Genomic DNA, 17271 nt, shown 5'->3' with positions numbered 1-17271 from the left:
TACTAGTGGAAGGAATAGTACCCCATCATTGGTATTAGCAAGAGGAATATTGCCCAATCATTTTATATCAGTGGGAGGAATAGTGCCCTATTCTTGGTGTCAGTAGAAGGAATAATGCCCCATCATTGCTGTCAGTGGGGAGGAACAGTGCCTCATCATTGGTGTCAGTGGGAGGAATAATGCTTTATATTAGTGAGAACAGTGTCCCAAGGGCCAAATCAAGGTGAGCGGGCCACAGTTTGGCGACCACTTTTATACAGGATTATACTGGAGAGTGCAAAATCTGGTTCAGCTCTGCATAGAAACCAATCGGCTTCCAGTTTTTTTTTTTTTTTTGTCAAAGTTTAATTGAACAAGCTGAAGTTAGAAGCTGGTTTCTATGCAGAGCTGCACCAGATTTTGCACTCACCAGTTTTGTTAAATCAACCCCAGTGTATTGTGACTTGCAGTTTTTCGTACCGCATTTCACACAACACCAGCGAAATGCACTGCTGTGCAGTGACATGAAATGAAGTGTCACTACTATATGACATTTCAAATAAGGTTGGGGAAAAAAACAAGCAGTGTCATGTGCTGAGATGCGCATTACATCACCCCCTGCCATAACAGACACTGCAATAGCTTGCACTTATAGTTCAGTGTCTTCAGGGCCGTGTCCTGTAGTGCCTTCCTGTTGTGGAATGAGTGGCACCAAAAGGGAGCACTTCTTTCCCAGTGCTGTTCGAGCTACTAAGTTCTAAAACACTGCTAAGTGTTTAGAGTGGGTAATTGCAACATTTTCTATAAGCTCTAGTTTACACTGTCTGTGCAGGGAAAAACTGTGCTACCACTGTCACCGCAGTTCTGAAATATAGATTGTAGTATAATGTGGAACTATATAGCATCTACAAAGGATTATGAATACTGTGCAGTTTCTTTTGGTGATAAAGCTATGAAGGTCAACCAATAACATTTGTAATATAAGAAACACACATATGGACACCTTTTATGTAAATTACTATATCTGTTGTGTGAAAACTGAAATTTTGCTGTCCGTATTACCGCAGGATGCAGAGGAGGATCCAGAACGTAAAAACGAAATGACATTTTTACGGAGCCAGTGCTTACCAATGATGACTTACTTGCTGCACACTGTACTACACAGCACAAAGCAGTACCAGGAATCTCTACGGCTGGCTGACGTGGTCTCATCAGAAAACCATAAGCTATATAAGGTAGGTGCATCTTGTAAAATAAATGCATGAGAACATTTACAGCAGACTTTTCCATGAGTACAGTATTATAGCACAATGTGCGTTTTTGTTTAGGTTTAGAACTAAAAATACTTTTTCTTGGGTAAATATGGCATATGAATTTTTTCAGCCAACAGGTGGAGCTTCAGGCACCTTTTCGTCTTTTTCAGACTGGCCTTTGCTGATTTGATGTTTTACAAACCTCAGTAGCTTAGTTACAGCAGGCTCACCCAAATTTAATGAGACAAAGGATTGACTCACTGCTTTCTCAGTTCTGAAGAGGCATGTTTTGAGGTTATTGGATAAAGATTTTAAGACACAGCTTCTGTTGTGCTTTCTCCATGGAAAAAAATATTTATTTGTAATATACCGTATTTATCGGCGTATAAAATGCACTTTTTTCCCCTGAAAACAGAGGGTGAACACTGCCTACGTGTTATACGCCGATTAATATGTTTTACTAACCGTCAATAAGACCCCACATCTCACCTCTAGGCTGGGAAGCCTGAAATAAACAAAAATCATAAACGCTCTCGGCTTCCCAGCCGAGGTGGCGCCATTCGTTTGAATGCAGAGGCCGGGCATGACGTCATTGCGCCCGGCCTCCAAATGATCATAGAGACTCCGGCGACCATCTGGTCCGCCGGAAATCTCTATGGTCACCATCTGGGGCCGGCGGATCCTGTCTCCGACTCACCGATGGAAGTGGTAAGTCAGTAGAAGCACCGGAGGGCGGTGGGAGGGGGGGGCGTCCCCTCTCACCACCCGTAAGAATGATCAAGCGGTGTAGGGAATCGCCGGCTGAAAAAGCCGATATCTGAATGATGCCTGTAGCTGCAGGCATCATTCAGATATACCCGCTCAAAGTCAAGGACGTCCCGGGACGTACCTTGGGCGGAAAGTAACAGCAGCATGTTTTGGCCGCAGGAATGTGTGTAATTTACGCGTTTTCCCATACCTGCTCAAGTGTGAACCAAGCCTAAGGCCACTTACGTATACCTCTGGCTATATGCAGGGATTTCTTGCCATGTACCAGCACTGCAATGGAAATCGGTCTTGCAGTATGTCTGTAGCTTAAACACTGATCCTGTTTATTTCAGACCTAAGGCATTACAGTATCTCACAAAAGTCAGTACACCCCTCACATGTTTGTAAATATTTTATTATATATTGTGACAACACTGAAGAAATTACACTTTGCTACAATGTAAAGTAGTGAGTGTACAGCTTGTATGACAGTGTCAATTTGCTGTCCCCTCAAAATAACTCGACACACAGCCATTAATGTTTAAACCGCTGGCAAGAAAAGTGAGTACACCCCAAATGAAAATGTCCAAATTAGCTATTTTCCCTCCCCAGGGGCAATTGGTTCCGATGGTGTCAAGCGTGTGTGGCGGCAACCAGGTGAGGAGTACAAAGACAAGTGTGTCTTGCCTACAGTCAAGCATGGTGGTGGGAGTGTCATGGTCTAGGACTGCATGAGTGCTGCCGGCACTGGGGAGCTACAGTTCATTGAGGGAACCATGAATGCCAACATGTACTGTGACATACTGAAGCGGAGCATGAACCCCTCCCTTCAGAGACTGGGCTGCAGGGCAGTATTCCAAAATGACCTAAAATACACCTTCAAGACGACCGCTGCCTTGCTAAAGAAGCTGAGGCTAAAGGTGATGGACTGACCAAGCATGTCTCCAGACCTAAACCCTATTGAGCATCTGTGGGGCATCCTCAAACGGAAGGTGGCGCGCAAGGTCTCTAACATCCATCAGCTCCGAGATGCCGTCATGGAGCAGTAGAAGAGGACTTCACTGGCAACCTGTGACACTCCTGTAAACTCCATGCCCAAGAGGGTTAAGGAAGTGCTGGAAAATAATGGTGGCCACACAAAATATTGACACTTTGGGCCCAATTTTGACATTTTCACTTAGGGGTGCACTCACTTTTGTTGCCAGCGGTTTAGACATTAATGGCTGTGTATTGAGTTATTTTGAGGGGGCAACAAATTTACACTGTTATACAAGTTGTACACTCACTACTTTACATTGTAGCAAAGTGTCACTTCTTCAGTGTTGTCACATGAAAAGATATAAAAAAAAATACAAAAATGTGAGGGGTGTACTTACTTTTGTGAGATACTGTATGTTTTACTTCACATCTAATTGTTTATGTGAAGTAACCTTGTGTGCTGTTGTGATGTTCATGTTATACATTGGGTGCCAGATTATGTTTGCATGTGACTCATATTTTCAGTCTTTCCTCATGTCTGGTTTGAAAGTTATACTTTTTAGTGTACCAATGTTTTGCTGTGCATCTGTCCACTGCCTTGTTAATGTCTGCTTACTCCACCCATAGCCTCTAGGGCTACTCCAGGAGCTAGATGTATGATGGGTTAATAGCCAGTGACTGGGTTACAAATTGGTACATCTCAGGCCTGCTATGATTTTCAGGGTTTTGAGTCTGTAATAACTTGCTGTTTTTTTTAGCTTGCATCATTGGCCTCGTGCATATATACTTCAGGTATTATGTTGCATGTTGGTGGTTATGTTATTTGGCTTCACCACAGCTCTGACCTTGTACACTCTACAATGTATGATGTTTGTTGTGCCTATGCACTATTCCAATACCATAGTAAGTCATGTAGGAGGTTTATACTATGTATATGTTCTGATCAACAAGTCTATGACCAGCCATAGACTGTTCGAATCTGGGCCGCTTCAGCAGGAACTCAATGAGATTTGAACCATGTATGGGCAGGCTGAATGTACCAAGTTAATAAATTGATCGATCCACTTGGGTACAACTAGCCTGCTGTATTTTACATGCGATTTCCCTGCCGCTTCACAGTTGGCTCCCCGCAGTGCTTTCTGAATGGACCCACAGCCTCATGAGACATGGGATGAAGTTCTGCTTTGGTGTTGTATTTCCTGTTCATTTTGCAGCAGGTGCCTATCTCTCTCAGATGCTGTCCTTGAAGATTTATGGAAATCAGTAAGTTAAACTCTGGATTTTCTTTAAAAACAAAAAAAGGTAAAACACCTCAGCATCTCTTCTTTCCAATGGGATTCCCTGATGTACCAGGTGGATTGGTACCAGTTTTGGCTGACCTCTAACTAGATAAAGAACCTAGACCCTTGGCAGCCATTGGGTTAATACAAGAGCCAAAGCTACTTTTTAGAGCTTTGGCTCTTGTATTCACCCCACTGTCTTTTCCTGGCAACCCGATTGTGGGACACTGATGTCCACTTTATGAACCCTTTGTAGTCTGCACCCTCCTGAAGGGCCATAACAGCTGTAAGTTTTGACTGATTAGAGCCTTGATGGTTTCTATTGGTGGCAGCTTACCAGTGGGCGAGGAGGTTGTTTATTCCCTAGCTTAAAAGCTCATTCGAACAGGCTCCAATGCATCCTAACTGTTAGTCATGCACATGGATTTCATATTCATAAGTACAGTTGTGCTCAAAAGTTTGCATACCCTGGCAGAAATTGTGACATTTTGGCATTAATATAAAAAATATGACAGGCCAAAAAAACTGTATTTTTTATTTAAGGATAGCAATCACATGAAGCCATTATCATAGTTTTTTGGATCCTTTTTAAATCATAATAACAAAAATCACCCAAATGGCACTGATACATACCCTGGAATGTTTGGCCTTGGTACAGACACAGAAGGTGGCACACACAGGTTAAAATGACAATTAAAGTTTAATTTCCCACATTTGTGGCTTTTTAAATCACAATTGGTGTCTGTGTATAAATAGTCAATGAGTTTGTTGGCTCTCACATAGATGCACTAAGCAGGCTAGACACTGAGCCATGGTGAGGTAGAAAAGAACTGCGTAACAAGGTAATGAAGCTTTACAAAGATGGAAAAGGATCTAAAAAGATATCCAAAGCCTTGAATATGCCAGTCAGTACTGTTCAATCACTTAAAAAGAAGTGGAAAATTTGGGAATCTCTTGATACCAAGCCAAGGTCAGGTAGATCAAGAAAGATTTCAGCCACAACTGCCACAGGAACTGTTCGGGATGCAAAGAAAAACCCACAGGTAACCTCAGGAGAAATACAGGCTGCTCTGGAAAAAGATGGTGTGGTTGTCTTTAAGGAGCACAATACGATGATACTTTATCAAAAAATTGCTGCATTGTCAAGTTGACAGAAGCCTTTACTGTACAACTTCCACAAAAAAGCCTGGTTACAATATGCCCAACAATACCTTGACATGCCTCATTGGCTTTTTTGTGGCATTGGCGCAGTAAAGGCTTTCTTCTGGCAGCTCAACCATGCAGCTCTTTTTTTGTTCAAGTATCCTTCAATTGTGCTCCCTAAAAACAACCACAGCCTGTATTTCTCCTGCGGTTACCTGTGGGTTTTTCTTTGTATCCTGAGCAATATTTCTGCCAGTTGTGGCTGCAATCTTTCTTGGTCTACCTGACCTTGGTTTGGTATCAAGAGCCCCTAATTTTCCACTTAAGTGATTAAACAGTACTGACTGGCATATTCAAGGCTTTGGATATCTTTTAATATCCTTTTCCATCTTTGTAAAGTTTCATTGCCTTGTTACGCAGGTCTTTTGACTGTTCTTTTCTACCTCCTCATGGCTCGGTGTCTAGCCTGCTAAGTGTGATAATGGCTTCATGTGATTGCTATCCTTAAATAAGACAGTTTTTTTGGCATGATCAGTCATATTTTCAATATTCATGCCAAAATTTCACAATTTCTGCCACAGTATGCAAACTTTTGAGCACAACTGTATGTAGGAAATGTGGAAGCTCTTTAATTGACCCCAAAGGTTAGCCGAGAAACAATAGGGATTTAATTAACTAAGCAAATCGGTTGCAAAATAAAGAAAATCTGCTAAAAGAGTTGGTATTGAAGTTATTAATTAATGTTCATTCAGAACAGCTCTGGTATTTTAGTGTAAGCATGCAGATCAAACGGGCAACCAAGGTGTTTTAATTGTCAGCCATGCACACAGATTTTATTTTCAAGTATGTAATAAGTGTGGCAGCTCTTTAATTAACCTAAATGGTTAACAGAGTAAACAAGGAGTTGCTTGGCTGAACAGGTTAAGTGCAAAACATCATAGCAAGTGTGTTGGAATAGTTAGCATAGGAGTTATGTGTTCAAGTTTATTCAGAATCGCTTCAATATTAATAGTATTGGCATGCAGATCACACAATCATTAACTTCCAGTGAACGCAGGCAATAGACTGTTCTTGTATACCAGGGGTGCTTAAACTTTTGACCAGCAAGGGCCACTTAAGTGATTTAGTAACTGGTCTAGGACCACAATGTAAATGAACGAGCCCTTACTGTCCTGAGCCCCCTATATGGCCCCTACAGGGCGAAAAATTTGCTCATCCCGCTGAGCAGAGAGGAGCGGGTGTATGACAGGTCCCTGTCCCCTCCGCATATGCAGAACAGACATGGACACAGTCCACTCTGCTCTATGGGCTCTCCAAGCCACCCAGGCAGAGGGGAACAGATCCCCCCTTTTTTTTTTTTTTTTTTTTTTTTTTTTTAAACATGAGTTTTACTCACACCGTGGGTGCAGGTGTGGTGCACTTTCTGAAAGCACACCAAACCCGCAGGATATAATAGAATAGTCTGACAAAGCGCAGCTAACTCACAGGAAAGCCACAAGTGCACTGCGGTTCAGCTTGAAAGCAGCCTAATAACCATTGAAAAACTATGCCCATTGCGAAGCTCACATAAAAACTATGCCCAGAGCTTAAACTCCCCTTTTTATTATCCCTTTCTGCAGGCACTGCTGGCTCTGGGATACCTGCCTGAGGTGGAGTGATACCAAATGCACTCTGCCTGGGACAGGAGCCGGCGCTATAGGGGAAGCATCGGTTTATGTGGCTCCTGCTCTCAGCAGCTGCTTGATTCCTCCCAACGCCGGCTCCATCCACAACACTGATGCTCTGGGATGTGGGCTGACAACCTGCAATCTGGGCTTGCCGGACCGCCACCGTAGAGCAGGTGGTCGCGGACCACATCAAAGGGCTCCTTGGGCCACCAGTTGGTCACCTCTGTTGTAGATTTTCATGTATGTTGTCATATTTAAAGTGGTACTAAACGCACACTGTTTAATTTTACATTGTCTGTTCCTTCTATTTCTGTATATGGATGATAGCACAAATTATTTTAATATAAAAAAAATATATATATATATATATATATATATATATATGTGTGTGTATATATGTGTGTGTGTGTGTGTGTGTGTATATGTATGTATGTGTGTGTATATGTGTGTGTGTGTGTGTGTGTGTGTGTGTATATATATATATATATATATATATATATATATATATATATATATATATATATATATATATATATATATATATATATACATATATATATACACACGCATATTTTTTTTTTTAAATCTTTATTTTTTTGGCAATACCATGGTGTCGGCGAATTTCTGCCAGTCACAGGCGGTGTCACGCCCGTCCCAGCCTGTGTCTTAGATTAAGAGGGAGGTGCAGCCTTTATTAATCTACATGTAATATCCAACCCCTGTTGTATTTAGCTGGTGAGTGGGCTGTCATTTAACACTGCATACGCCCACATGTGTGGAGGGATATACTCTACTGAAAACTGAGCATGTGCAGAGTTGCACCACAGCTGCAAAATCGCTAGCTGAATTGAGAACATGAACAGAAGGTGGAGATGGAGAGCAGCAGGATCAACCAGGTTTTTTTGCAGAATGCAGAAAACGAATATCATAGTGACCGTGATTATGAACACCATGTAATACAGCATTTATTGATGTGTTTTTTTTTTTTTTTTAAGGTGTGGGTTTAATGACCCTTTAAGCCACATAATCAGGCCAGTCAAGTTCAAAGTATCACATGCATAAGGCAATATATAGGTTGCTTGGTTTGCATAGTTCTTTAAATCCAGGGTCTTATTATCCTGCTGGCATTATCTTCAGTCAGCTAATGAGTGCAGATTTTCCCAGTTCATTAAAGTATACTGGCTGCTCGCTCTGCAACAGCCCTGAATATCTAGTAGTTCCTTCGGTCAGCTGTGAAGCACAGGTTTTCCCCGTTCATTTAGTATAATTGTCTTCTCTATGCTACAGTGGCTAAGCACTGTTTCTTGCACTGCAGCAACTATTACTCCTGTTCACCTTCCCAACATTTTATAGGGTTCAGTGATGTCACAGCTGTTGGCATATCACCTGCTGTTTCCCTCTCCCTTATTATTCCAGCCATTTTTGTTTCCCTCCTCGTTTTTGCATTACTGTCTCAGCATAACATCATTTCTTTGACTAGGGCTGTGATGCAGTTAACGGACATGTGCATACCAGCTAATTTCCTTCAGCTGTATAATGAGCCAGTTGGTAGCCTGGAGAGAGTGAGCGTCGCTCACCTGGATCGCTGCACCGCAGCCAGCATATGGTGCAAATTCCAGGTTATTGATGCCTGCACCAAACCCAGAAAAGATCTGCAAGCGTCTATGGACTGCAGCTAGTTTATCAGGCGCACTGTAAAATTATCCCTGAAAAGCCCACTCAGTCTGCTGGTCTTAAGAGCTAACACTTCTTACTGCAGCAGTGACAAAGATCTGCTAAAGTCTACGGATTATGTCTACCCGTTGGGCCCTTTGTAAATCTATATACAGACCTGATAGGCCTATGCAGGCTTTTGAGCCAACAACCAGAAACTGGAGTTGGAAGCTCTCTTCTGACCACCTAGACCAGTGATGGCGAACCTTGGCACCCCAGATGTTTTGGAACTACATTTCCCACAATGCTCAATCTCTCTGCAGTGTAGTTGAGCATCATGGGAAATGTAGTTCCAAAACATCTGGGGTGCCAAGGTTCGCCATCACTGACCTAGACTATCTCTGGTCCCTATACTACTACACAGTCCCACAGGAAGCTGGTCACAAGAGCTCACACTCATTTCATCACATTCATTTTTTGAAGGGCACAAACGGGTGCCACTCAGTGCAGAGACGATAAGGTCAGATCCTTGACTGGGCCTAAACAACTCTCCTTTACTCCTCCCTCATGTGAAGTTTGGGTTCATATTACAGATAACCACCATTTCTAAAAAGGGTTGCCATCTCCTCCCTTTAAACCCAAACACACATTAGTTACACATTTTAGTTACACAGTTTCTGTGGCTGATTTAGGTGGTAATTAAACTCTGTGCCTTATCTGCATTAAATTAGCCTCAGGACCTGTGTAATTCATTTTGTGTTCGGGTTTAAAGCGATGAGGTGGCAACCCTATTTCTAAATCATATGCTACTAACATTACTTTCCGTCCTTCTCTGCTTAATCTGACACATACATGCTGGACTTCACCGGTTTCATTGCAGACCCCCCTATTCCACGTTTGATAGTGGATCCATATGTTTTTTTTCTGGAGTAAGAATCTTTCAGACTGATTCAGTGTGGATAATACATTCTTTCTGTAGGAATTGACTGTTCCTGCTCCATGTACTATCTCTATATTTTCATTATAGACTGAAGCATACAATGAAACATTTCTTCCTTGTCCTTTTTATTTGGCGATATTTCCTAAAGTTGAAAGAAGCAATTTCCTGTTCCTTAAAGTGGAATTCCAGGCTAAACCTAACTAATCTTTAATATGCTCCCTCCCCCCTCCAAACACCTATGCTCTCTAACCCGTGTAAGAAAAATGTATATACTTATCTATTTTCAGGCTGCTCTGGGCCAGGCATGTGATTCGGCTCCCCTGTGTCAGCCAGTGACCACTGCAGGGGAAAGAAACAACAGATGGGCCATAGGAACCTATGGTTAACATCACCGCTGCCAGGCATTCTAGCTGTTGTCAGATGCTCTCCTCTGCAGTCAACTGTGCCTTGCTAGCATAGGGAAGATCAAGTGACTGGAGCAGCCAGAAAATAGAAAAGTATATACATCTGTCTTACACAGCTTGGTCGGCATAGGTGTTAGGAAGGGGCAGGGGACATTTTTAGGATTTGTTGGGTTTAGCCTGCAAATTCATTTTAACCGAGGATTTCATTAAAACTAGTCCCCCCTTCCTATAGTGAATTCTCCAGTGTCCAACAACTGATTGGAAACCTTCATCTGTTTCCCACCTCCAACCTTCATGTGTCACAGCATAGATTAGCAGATCGCCATTAAACTCTCTTGGGTCTTTTTAACTAAGATGTAATTGTCCCAGTTCCTGTGGAAAAACGGTTTAAGCATTTTGGAAATCTCTCTAAGCTCTGCCTTCATTTGAGACTAGAATTTCTGCATATAATACGGCAGGTTTCTGTGGACATAAAAAAAATGCTTATTTGGATGTGCCAATCTTTCCAAAAGTGTAGGCCAAGTATTAACCCTGTTGTGTTCTTGTGGCATCTGCTTTGTGGAATACTTAGATGACACTATTGTGAAAGATCAGTTAATCTGTCGTTTGACAGAGCCTGTGTTATCTGTAAATTACATAATTTTTGGATAGATTCTGAACATTGGTAATCCTTGCTGGAATTTACATTGTTGGGAGTATCTGATTCTGTCTACAGCTCAGGTCAGAGTGTTTCTTCACAGCAAAGACTTCTCTTCAATTTTAGATTTAAGCTTTACTGTCCTGAAATCATGATTTTCTGCTTTTGCATGAGAGTCTTTGGCCTCATGGTAGCCTCCTACAGGGCAGTCCCATTTGACCAGTTTCACCCCAGATCTCTACAATGCCACATTGTCATTGTGTTACAAGTCAGTCTAGTCCTTCATTAACACCAAAGACCCTTGCCTAGTAGCTTGAGAATCCAGCTCTGTATCAGCAGGGTGCCCAGGACCTCTTCCTGGATTCCAGAGGATTAAGTTAAAGGAGTCTCGTCTCCTGATAAACATCCTGAAACTTTGGGTGTCACAGATGGGTAATGCAAGATGTGGGCTTCTTATCCTCAAGATTCAACAACAAACTTGACAGGTTTGTCTCCAGTACAGGGATCCTCTAGCGTGGGGATCAGCAACCAGTAGATCGCGATCAGGTGACTGGTAGATCACAGGATAGGCTTGCTGACCTGCCATTCCAGAGCAATACATTCCCCCTCTTCCCAGTACAAATCTGCCCCATGCTGAAATCCCCCCCTACTGGCACAAATTTTGTTGATATGTTGCCTCCTAACCACCTGATTTAAACACCTGATTGCTGTGCAATGCATGTAATTGCGAAATGGTAGCACGGCAATTAGATGTTTAAAACAGGTGTGAGGAGGCGACGTTGTGCCTGGTGATCTTTGACTTATCCCTTCTTGTACAGGTAGATCTCCACCTCTTTAAGGTTGCCTACCCCTGCTCTAGTGGAAGAAGTGAATGCTCTGTTGGCTCTTTGGGCTTTCTCTCGTCTGCTTTACAGGATCAAGATGGAGGACATTCTGGTGATCCTTATTGTTTTGAATTGGCTGTGGCGGATGGTGTCCTCTAACCTGGAAAGACACTTGATAGAAGCTCCATGCGATCTTCATGATCACCCGGCTCCTCTGTTTTATGGACTGAAGTTCCATCCTGCTTCAGTGGTCGCTGACTTTTGTTGTAGACTTGGTTCTGAGGAGCATCTTTGATTCCTTGATTTAGTTTTATAAAGTCTTATTGCAAGTTCAATCCTTGGTCATGGAAGGCATATTTCACTTTAGTATGAGCCTTGGGAATTTCCCCCTAGGAGATTCTTGGTAGGATGAAACTGCTCCTTCATTCAGCTAGGTGTAAATGAGCATTTTGGCACCTACCCACCAGAAATTGTGAAGTTTCTGTCCTTTCAGTCATTTTACTCTTTTTAAGACATTTGTCCAGAGCGTCCTTCCCTTTTTTGTTCCCCTCTGACTCCATGGGATCTGACTTTGGTTCTCTCTGCTCTTCAGAAACCATCATTTAAACCCATTAGAGACATCCTTTCTCTTTACTCCCACCACCAAGGTTGTTTACTTTGTAGTCATCACCTCTGTGAAGCGAGTGTTTTAACCTGGTGGCCTTATACTGCAAAGCACCCTTTCTCATTTGCACTGAGGCAAGGTGGTGTTGAAGCCCAGAACTTTCTTCTTGCCCAAATTTCTGCCTTTCACCTTGACCAGGCATTTCCTCTCATTCTCCGACTTCAGTTCACCAAAAGGAAATTTCACTGTATTGCATGGATTGTGGTTCAGGCTGTAATCTCTCAGACATTGCTTCCTTTACAAGACCTGATATGCTTTTTTTTTTTTTTTTCTTTCCCCCATATGAACCCTGTATGGGTGCTTCGGCTTCGTTTTACACCATCTTTAGGTGGCTCAGGTAGACAATTATCCAAGGTAATAAACTCAAGAAATCAGGGTTCCACCCCTTCCTGTTAAGGCACACTCTAGAACAGAGGTAGGCAGCCTTTTGAAAGGTGGAGATCTACCTGAACATGAAAGAAATCGAAGATCCCCGGTGTTCAGCACCCTTATTTTATTTTAGAAATGAACTAGCAAGGCCTAACTAAATAGTAAGGGAAACTTAGAAAAATCTAATAAAACTGGACAGATTTTATTAGATTTAACAACAAATTCATTTTTTTTTTGTGTGTATTTAATTTTTTTTAGGAGCCCTATTGGGAGGTTTTGGTTCCTGTGCAACCTCAGCTGCCCTGGGAAGTGCTGTGCTGAGTGGTTTCCGGTTCATTCACATACTGAAGCATAGTAAATTGTTTACTATGTTTAGTTATGGTCACAGAAGGATCACGGTCTACCTGACACCTACTGGTGATCAACTGGTAGATCATGATGGACAGGTTGCCAACCCCCGCTCTAGAAGTCCTGTGAGGGCTTCTTGGGTTTTCTGCATTGGGAAACTGCAAAGATTGCAAGGCTGCCACCTTGTCTTCTGTCCTCATGTTCTCTACCGTTCTACTAGATGGACATTGTGGCCTCATCTCATGCCAGCTTCTGTTTTTTTATTTGACTTCATAGCATTGTTCCCAGTATTGTTGGCTTAGTTTTGTATGTCCTAACTTATACTTACTGTAAAATCAAGGGAGGTGCATAAGGTGGTGTATATACATCAGGTGGAATCTTTCCCTGTTTTGGGGTGGATGTTTTTTACTATTAGACTCCTAAATTTGCTGTTATGAAGATAATCTGACTCCCCTCCATGGGGATTGTTGTCCTTTTCCCTGTCGGGGGAATAAGTCCATTTATTGGGAAGTACTTTTCTCTATTTTCTGGCCATATGAGAATATACCCCCAGTATTTTCAGCTGGCTATTTGCCCCAGCCCTCTATATACCAGCTTGCTGTTACCTTGCCTGAGAGTATGGCAGTTCTGTTTTGGCAATAGAATAAAAGGAGCTGCACTAGTAAACAATATATAAAAAACCTTATGAATAGGTGAATAAACCAAAAGTGCAATGTGCATATTAATGTGTATAAATATGTGTATATCATACAACAAATGCCATAACATTAATGAACACTATTAAGACAAACATTAAATCGCAAAAAGTCAATAGTGCAGGTATTAAAGGTAAATAAGCCCAGAACAGTCAATAGTGCTGGTAGCAAAGGTAAATGAGCCCAAAAACAGTCAATAGCAATGCTGTTCAGCACGATAACGCTGCGACACCCTGTGATGAATCTTCATAAGTCAGAAAGCAAAGTGAATCCACCACCTAAAGGAATGCAGGCTTACCAGATTTCCAGCTAAAAAAGCTTGTCACCCACTGCAGGGTAGCGCAGGACTCCCGCTGCTGCAAGCGGCTGCTGCGAACGATCCACAGGCTCAGCACCTCCTGAAGCTGGATCTCTTCTGAAGGAATCGTTGTTTGTTGGCAGCTGATTGGTTTATTCACCTATTCACTTAAGGTTTTTTATATATTGTTTACTAGCGCAGCTCCTTTTATTCGATTGTTCTGATGGTGTTGTGTATCACTTTGAGTTGCAACCTTTTTAGTACTTAGTTTTTGAATAGCGCAGTTTTTTTGTTTTTTTTGCCATATTAGTTCTGTTTTGGCCCCTATGTCCACCCCAGAGACCAGTTCATATGCATGGCTTCTATCATTCTGTTATGTAAAATTGCAATAGACAGACCCAGTCGTCCTGCGGAAGCACAAATTGACTGATGTTGGATTTGGAAAAAGCACACGAATATTATGTGTCCTAATTATGCACTAAACTGATCTATAATAAATCTATAATAAATAGGAGTGGTGGTTTACTAATTTTCTGTCTTATGTTTCTCTCATAGGGGTTTTAATCTGCTACATGATTTTATTGTAGTCATTGATTTTGCATACTGTAAAATGAACTACTGAGAAAAGGACTTTACAGTTAGTACAGAAATGCCATTTTTTTGATTAGCCCCTTCAACAATTGACGCCTGAGCACAATTTTGCAATTTTTATGTGTTAGTAAAACCATACATACATCAACTACTTTGTGCATCCAGGTGGATTATACCTTGTGTTTTTTTTGTTTTTTTTTTGTTTTTTTTTGTTTGTTTTTGGGGTTTTTTCAGGACAAATTAGGCTTTTTATTTGGTGGTAAATGGTTACGGATATCTCCTGATTTTTTTTTTTTTTTTTTTATTATCATAGGAAAACTGGCCCAAATTTTTTTTTTTTTTTAATGTAGTTATATATTTCTTGTTAAAACCATAACCTTCCACCAAAAAACAACCCCAAATTAGACCAGAAACAATAGTGCGCATTTTGTTTTTTGGAGTTTTTTTTGTTTTGTTTTTTTATCCTACCTACAACACAGACTCTGACACTGATACGAATTTAAAAAATGCTTTTAACCGCATGCCGACCAGCCACCGCAGTTGCAATGCAGCAACATGGCTCGGCTGCGCGAATCGCCGTCATGTTACGTCGGTAAAACAGACGGCCACTAGGGGGGCGCGTGCACACCCCCTGCTCGCCCACGGAGCCGATGCGAGTGCCCGGCGGTCGCGATCACCGATGGCTCCCGTGATCGCTCAGGGCCCATCGAGAACTGGGATCTGTGTGTGTAAACACATAGTTTCCGGTTCTCTGAGGGGAGAACAGACAGATCATCTGTTCATACGGAGTATGAACAGCGATCTGTCATCTCTCCTGCACAGTCCCACCCCCCCACCCCCCTTCAGTTAGGACACACTTAACCCTCTCACTGTCAGTGACATTTTTACAGTAATCAATGCAATTTTATAGCATTGACCGCTGTAAAAATGCCAGTGGTCCCAAAAAAGTGTCAAAATTGTCCGACGTGTCCGCCATAATGTCGCAGTCCTGCTAAAAATCGCAGATCGCCGCCATTACTAATAAGAAAAAAATGAATAAGAAAAAAGCCATAAAGCTATCCCCAATTTTGTAGACACGTCAACTTTTGTGCAAACCAATCAATACTCGCTTATTGCGATTTTTTTTTTTTTTTTATTTCAAAATTGTCTCTTTTTTTGTTTATAGCGCAAAAAATAAAAACCGCAGAGGCGATCAAATACCACTAAAAGAAAGCTCTATCTGTGGGAAAAAAAGGACAACAATTTTGTTTGGGTGCAACGTCGCACAACTGCGCAATTGTCAGTTAAAGCGACGCAGTGCTGAATCGCAAAAAGTGTTCTGGTCAGGAAGGAGGTAAAATCTTCCGGGGCTGAAGTGGTTAAAAAAAAATTTTCTTCTGCCCAAAATAAACTGACCTTGACCTTTGACACAAACACTAATCGTGGCACTGACCTAGATCAAACCTTAATCTAGCTATTTTTTATTTATTTTCTTATTTTATATTTTCTCATTTATTTATTTTTTCCTCTCTGCAAGAAGAGAGATACACAATGCATCTCTCCTCTCCATTCACAGAGAGAAACACACAAGGGGTGGGCATCACAGTGACTGATCACAGCAATTAGGTGACAGGGAACCGTAAGTTCCAGGTACAGATCGTTTGTATGGGGCCCGGGGCTCCCGCTGAGACCCCGGTCTCTGTGCTGGGAGCACGCTTTGCGGAAAAAAGCCAAGTTCAGTGGGGGCTGCATATATGCATACTGTCGGCGTGAAGGTGTTAACGTTCGACTTTTACATTTTTGTTCTCTTTAATGCTACAAAAATAAGATGTCATGAATGGTTAGGAAAGAATAAAAAAAAGGTGAAGGGTGTTAATCCAGTCTATTTGGTGCTAACCAATGGGTTCATTAACAACAAATTGTATTTAATTGTTCTAGGTCTCTATTACTGATGTGTCCTAAACATATTTTTCTGTTTTCTCAGGTGTTTTCCAAGGCAGAGTTGAGGAAGCTATTGCAAAAATTAAGAGAATCATCGCTGATGTTGTTGGATATGCAGCTCGATCCTCTGGGTTACGAAATCCAGTCCTAATTTTTCTGTTTGAGAAAAGAAGGTGGCAGCGGCTTCTGTGACTGTTCAAAACAATATATTTTTCTTAAGTTGCTGCCAGATAATTTTTTTTTTATATATAATAAAATACATTTTCTCAGTAAAAATGACATTGTAATGCAGATATTATTTACTTTTACATTTAAACTTAAGTTGTGAATATTTTAGCACACTAAAAATAAATACTTTCGTATGGGGCAGCTGTATAGGTGGTTATAAAGGCAATATTTTTTTTTTTTCGTAGCATAAAAAAAGAGGTTATACAGTCAGGTCCATAAATATTGGGACAGTGACACAATTCTAATCTCTTTGTCTCTATACACCACCACAATGGATTTGAAATGAAACAAACAAGATGTGCTTTAACTGCAGACTTTCAGCTTTAATTAGAGGGTATTTACATCCAAATCAGGTGAACGGTGTAGGAATTACAACAGTTTGTATATGTGCCTCCCACTTTTCAAGGGACCAAAAGTAATGGGACAGAGTAACAATCATCCATTAAACTTTAACTTTTTAATACTTGGTTGCAAATCCTTTGCAGTCAATTACAGCCTGAAGTCTGTAACGCATAGACATCACCAGATGCTAGGTTTCATCCCTGGTGATGCTCTGCCAGGCCTCTACTGCAACTGTCTTCAGTTCCTGCTTGTTCTTGGGGCATTTTCCCTTCAGTTTTGTCTTTAGCAAGTGAAATGCATGCTCAATCGGA

The 17271-nt window shown here is 41.5% G+C and overlaps 1 protein-coding gene across 1 annotated transcript in view; it reads left to right on the top strand.

Moving 5' to 3' along the window:
* NUP107 (nucleoporin 107) overlaps nucleotides 1–16666 on the top strand; it is a 127260-nt gene extending 110594 nt beyond the window's left edge. Inside the window, exons 27-28 of the mRNA XM_073620079.1 lie at nucleotides 1047–1214; nucleotides 16434–16666. Coding sequence (XP_073476180.1) covers nucleotides 1047–1214; nucleotides 16434–16541 — 276 coding nt within the window. The 3' untranslated portion in view covers nucleotides 16542–16666. The remainder of the gene's footprint in view (nucleotides 1–1046; nucleotides 1215–16433) is intronic.
* The last annotated feature ends 605 nt before the right edge of the window (nucleotides 16667–17271 follow it).

Source organism: Aquarana catesbeiana, linkage group LG03 (genome assembly GCF_042186555.1).
Source record: "Aquarana catesbeiana isolate 2022-GZ linkage group LG03, ASM4218655v1, whole genome shotgun sequence".
In the NCBI taxonomy this organism is placed as follows: domain Eukaryota; kingdom Metazoa; phylum Chordata; class Amphibia; order Anura; family Ranidae; genus Aquarana; species Aquarana catesbeiana.
The sequence above is the reverse complement of the archived record's forward strand: the minus strand, read 5'-3'. Positions and strand labels throughout refer to the sequence as shown.